Below are 5785 nucleotides of genomic sequence, written 5' to 3' on the forward strand. Positions count from 1 at the left end.
TGGAACAATCAATTTAATATTTTTTGTTCAGTTTCGAAATCTTCATTAACAAATGAGACATTCGTAAAAGTGTCACTACTGTTTTACAGAACACTAAGAATGTACATGCGAGCAAATGCAGCGTTGTGTGGACACCATATGGTTCACCTACGCAATTCAACACAGCCACTGATTTGACCTTTGATTAACCGCAACTGTGTAACAACATGTTTATGGGATAATTCAAAGTTAAATGTGAATCTTTGGATTATCTCAAGTATTGAAAAATTTCGAGAAAAGTAAAAATACTTGCTTGTTGTAGTGACATTTGATCAACATTATCTAGATATTAGTAACTGCAAATTTGTAGTTCATAGCAGTGTCATTTATTTAACAATATTGATTATTAATTGCTATATTATGATATTGTAATTCACATCAACTAGAGCTAATTACGATGTGCAGTTAATGTTCTGCATACGGCAACAACGTTTGAATAAGGATCAGCAAGGACAAAAAAGCAACAAACGGAATTTGCATTGCCTGCGCAATGCTGGCTAAAGCGTCGCTTGAATAATCATTATAAAAATTCAGAAGATGGAAGATTATATATATATATATATATATATATATATATATATATATATATATATATATATATATATACACACACACAGATATATAATGGCGCAAAAACCAAACGGTTTCACAACGTTTCGGGTTTAGCAAGCTCTCCGTCAGGGGCGGAAAAAATACAAAACAAACACTTAGCACAAAATCTACGAACATTTCAGGACTCCTACATGACAGACTAACTAGGGGCAAGTTACAACAAGAGCTATAACAATACAAAGTTGTGTAGAAACAATAGACGAGCAGGTTTTTTTGTATATCGCATAGCGAACTAAGCAGTATGTTTTGGCCTGATTCAAAGTTATGAACAAAGGACGAGACAAAGCGGCGAGATATCGAGGCCGGAAATTATATCCCTTTAGAATTATGCAAGGAAGTTTTGAAGGAAAGATGTCAAAATAATTTTCCTTTTGTATAATTGATTACAATAATAATAATAATAATAATAATAATAATAATAATAATAATAATAATAATGATAATAATAATAATAATATTAAAGACAACAAAATCATACACAATTTTATTACTTGCTAGATATTAGCGCAAAACTTCTCGTCGGGTGCAAAACTAATGACTGGCTGTAATTTTGACATGGCTGAAACGGGAAAGTAAGAGTTGTCTCCTTTAGGCCAAATGTATGTTACTAAAACACAGAGGCTAATGAAGCTCAAAACGTTTTAATGAAAACGGTAGGTTACTAATATTCACGTTGCTTGAAAACTCCTATTGGACAGACATTAACAATCTTACTGAAAACAATAGACATATGAATATAACATACCAAGGATTACAAGATATGCTAGGTTACATGCCTTCATATGTGTACCAAAACGTCTAGGCCACCGGCCCTTTGCATTTTTCTAAAATAGTATTTGCCCCACAACGTAAAGGCATATGCCGTAAATCCTACTAACGGTCACATTCCGTTCGTCAGTAAAGGTATCATCTAAATTTGGAATTTCTGACTTTCATTCATTAATTAAAGATATACCAGAAAAAGCAAAATTAATATATACACTTCATATATACATTTAGATACGAAAACTACTGTATGAATGCTTATCAACACTAATAGATAATGTAATATTTAATCCGGCAAACAACAAGATTAATACCACATACACTAACAATGCATGCATGGTCTTTAACTTGTAGTCATAAAGCAATATCATATACCAACAGTACTGGTACATCGATTTGTCATCCGCCCATGACGAATTGATACGTATATACAAGCCTTGTTTCAACTAGATGTAATGTATTCGATCAATAATGAATTTCCTCAGATTAATCATTAGTGATGTCAAAAATAACGATACAAATATTAATAATCTCTCTTTTCTAAACGATTTTAACCCGGAACACGCTTTCATTGCAATCCTTTCTTTTTTCCCTAGTTCTCATTCCATTCTCTCTTTCTCTCTCATGCTTAAGGGACAATACCTATAAATGGGGGGGGGGGGAGAGAGGGGGGGGGGGAGACGAATGTGGATATTTGGTCATAGAAATATAACATAAGCATGACAAAACTCATGTTTACTTAAATTGATTGTCAAAGTTGCATCACTGAGTCTGTCTAAGAATTTCCGAATCGTCTTTAAGTACTCTTTCCATGTGTCGTTGCCGATGATGACATCATCGATTTAAGCGACACAATTATCTAGACAAGATGTAATCATGTTCATTAAACTTTGGAAACTTTTGAAGGCGAACATTTCAACCCAAACAGCATTACTTTACATTGATATAGTTCAACTGGAGTTACGAATTCTAAAATTTCCATTGGCCTTTCCGTCAGAGGAGTTTGCCAAAATCCTTTTAGTAGGTCAAATTTGGTGACATACTTCGAAGTTTCAATTCTGGTTCGGTCACACGGTTCACAGTGATCAATACCTTTTGATGTATTCCTACGAAGAGCATCCCTGACCTCTTCAAGAGCCAGACCAATAAATGTGTCAGATAAAGGAATATTTTCCTGATCAACATCATGCTCTCAAGAGCCTTTTTTGCCATAGCTCTAGCAACTCCACAAGTTGAGCACCAATCAGGGATTTCTTGTTTAAAAGGCTCGACCTTCTAATCCAAAGATAATGTTTATTTTTCATACTAATGAACTATCTTCCAAAAATTAACAGGGTGAAAAAGAGTATGAATAACCTGCTGACATGCTAAAATATATTGTGATAAATCAGACGCGTTTATGCAATAATCTTGATTGATTGATACAAATGCTCCAAAGCTTATGTATGAAAATAACATTAATGTTATATCGCTGTTGTCAAGACACCAAATACGAGTACTCGTTAAATCAAACCATGTACACTGTACTATTAACCAAAAATTCCATTTCCGCCCTTTAGATAAAAGTAAAACTTATACATAGGAATGCTGCTTAGAAAGACAAACTAGTGCAGGAGCTATATAGTGCCAGTCATTATACAAAATGGGTCGAATTTTACAATATTTACATTAACAAAACCACCACATGAGGACGAATAATTAGACTGTCAAAAGTTGCTTCCAATGCTAATACTACTGGTTGCAAAGGCAAAACGTAGCAAAACCAGCTCGTTGGATGAGCGTCCAGTGAGAGGGAACTACAAAACCAGGTTCAGTCATTGCAAGGTATGGAAAACGGGTTTTTGGACGGGAACAATTTGAAGGAACTACAACCGAAGCCTAATTAAGGGATAAAGAAACTTCAAACTTTGATCGAACAGAACAAAGAGCAATCCTAAATATTTCTTAAATTCAAAGCTTAACTTTAATAATTTACTCAAAATCACACTAATGGGAGGAAATGAGACAACATAATAAAACCGTAAACCATTTAGAAACACAGGGTGTCACCTTCAACTCTAGAACAGCCTATGCTGGATCGAAATCATGGGGTGTCAACACAAAGGAAAATGTAATATTAAAGCCTTTAATTTGTTTCAAAGAAGTATTTTGCAAACTGTTATTGTGAAGATGTAGAAGACAGTTCCAAAATATAATACCTGTAGGTAATATAAATAAGTTTGGTGGATCGGTTATGTGTCCAGCTTAGTGTTGACATCCTTAGAGTAGAAGCTGATCTAAGTCAGTGAAGATATTTTGTTATTAAGCACACTGTTGGGCTACACTGATTATTTGGCATATGCAGTCGCACAGGATACGTCAGTGACTGTTTCGGGAAAATGTTGCGCTCTCTGCAAAAAGACATTTAGTGTCAAGCGCAAGAAAATATTTTGAGGGATAAGTAGCGTTACGATGGTCTTTATAAAGTGAGGGAAATATTGCTGTCGTGTGCCCCTATAAGCCAGGTTATCATTGCCGGCTCAGTTTCAAGAGACCATGCGAATAGCACCCATGGAGTATCGTCAGTCTCTCGGGTTTTGGCTTCATCTGTTGTTGGTGTGCATGCCTATGCGGGAGTGACAGTCCCTTTTCAGTTGGTACAGACGTACTGGGGAGTCTGAGTTGCTGAGGTTGCTGCCGCGCTCTTTTTTCTCTGACATTTCAAATGGCCTCTCCTCACATCAGCGACTGCTATGACGTTGCGGACCATCAGTCTCCCGGTGCTTTCGTCCTCGGCCTGCACTTCTCAGCCGTCGGGTGAAATGTCGCACACCTTCATGTCCCTCTTGCACACATCCTTGAAACGGAGTGAGGGGCTGCAGACTCTTCTGGTGCCAGTGGATAGCTGTCCATATATGATGTACTTTGTCAGCTTCCCATTCTCCATGCATCCAACGTGTCGCAGTCATCGAAGGCGGCGTATGCTCAGCTGGGGGTACATTCCGCGGATACGTGAACGCATCAGGATCTCTCTGTGTGACACGTGGTCTTGCCAGCTGATTTTCAGGATGAGTTTTAGGCACCGTATATTGAAGAAGTTGAGACGGCGCTCTTTTCTAGTGTAGGTGCTCCAGGACTCACTTCCATATAGAAGGGTGCCGAGAACACAGGCCTGGTAGACCTGAATCTTAGTGTGCTCTGTCAGCGCATTGTTTTCCCACACCCTCTTCGTTAGTCGTGCCATGATGGTGTTTGCCTTTCCAAGCCTTCTGTCCAGTTCCACATCGAGCGAGAGAGTGTTGCTAATGGTTGACCCCAGGTAAGTCAAGTTGCTGTCGGCTTCCAGGGTGACACCGTTGAATTTTATGGAAGGGGCGGTATCTTGCACGCTGACGTTTTTATTTTCCAGGCTGATGGTGAGCTAGAACATGCTTGCAGGAATCAGCGAAACGGTCTCCCAGTCTCTGGAGAGCATCCTTGGTGTGGGTCACAAGATCCACGTCATCCGCACAGAGGATCTCCCTGATGAGCACCGACCTCACTTTCGTCTTCGAGCGTAGTCGTGCCATGTTAAACAGTCTCTCGTCGGACCTGGTGTGCAGATATACACCATCAGTGGACAAGTAGAAGGTGTAGGACAGGAGCAGTGAGAAGAAGATCCCCAAAAGGGTCGGCGCCATCACGCAGCCCTGCTTCACGCCGCTGTTGGTGGGGAAGGAGTCTGATGAGGATCCATCATACAGGACTGTTCCCTTCATATTGACATGGAAAAAGATTATCATGCTGTGGAGTTTTGGGGGGCAGCCGATCTTACTCAGAAGTTCAAATAGGCCCTTCCTGCCGACCATGTCGAAGACCTTGGTGAGGTCGATGAACATCATGTAGAGTGTCTTACCTTGATCTCTGCTCTTCTCTTGGTGTTGTCAGAGGGAGAAGATCATGTCTGTTGTCGACCTGCCTGCTGTGAAGCCCCACTGGGATTCCGGGTACACACGGTACACCAGCAGTTGCAGTCTGTTGAGCATTATGCGTGCGTACACTTTACCAACTATGCCATAACACACGTTTGGAAAACATCTATTACCTTTGGGGTTGATAGGAACGTGTTGGTTGGGAGCAGAATCTCAAGACCGGGTCTACATCAGCAACAGGCACATGTTGTGTCATTTAGGATAGTAGAGCTTTTAAAGCCTCACGATACATGAATCGAATAGTCATAGTCAAACTTTGACAATCAGAATTTCAAAGGAAGTTGCATCTGATTCTCGAAACATAATGGTGGTCTCTTTCCGTCACAGAAAGATTATGATCTCCGTAAGACAGAACACGTAGCTTCATTCTGTAATGTTAACCCTCCTGTTCTGGCAAAATTTGTCTAGGGAAGCGGAAT

The 5785-nt window shown here is 39.4% G+C and overlaps 1 protein-coding gene across 1 annotated transcript; it reads right to left on the reverse strand.

Annotated features, from left to right (window-relative positions):
* Positions 1-4793: 4793 nt before the first annotated feature.
* On the reverse strand, positions 4794-5243 carry LOC149799421 (uncharacterized). Its single transcript, XM_089958189.1, has one exon. The coding sequence runs from the start codon at positions 5241-5243 to the stop codon at positions 4794-4796; it is 450 nt and encodes a 149-aa protein (XP_089814315.1).
* Positions 5244-5785: the final 542 nt, after the last annotated feature.

Source organism: Sinohyriopsis cumingii, chromosome 5 (assembly GCF_028554795.1).
Source record: "Sinohyriopsis cumingii isolate HCF-2022 chromosome 5, ASM2855479v2, whole genome shotgun sequence".
In the NCBI taxonomy this organism is placed as follows: domain Eukaryota; kingdom Metazoa; phylum Mollusca; class Bivalvia; order Unionida; family Unionidae; genus Sinohyriopsis; species Sinohyriopsis cumingii.

Excerpts from the sequence above, each read along its gene's own strand:
- LOC149799421 (XM_089958189.1), bottom strand. The coding sequence starts at position 5,243 with ATGGTCGGCAGGAAGGGCCTATTTGAACTTCTGAGTAAGATCGGCTGC.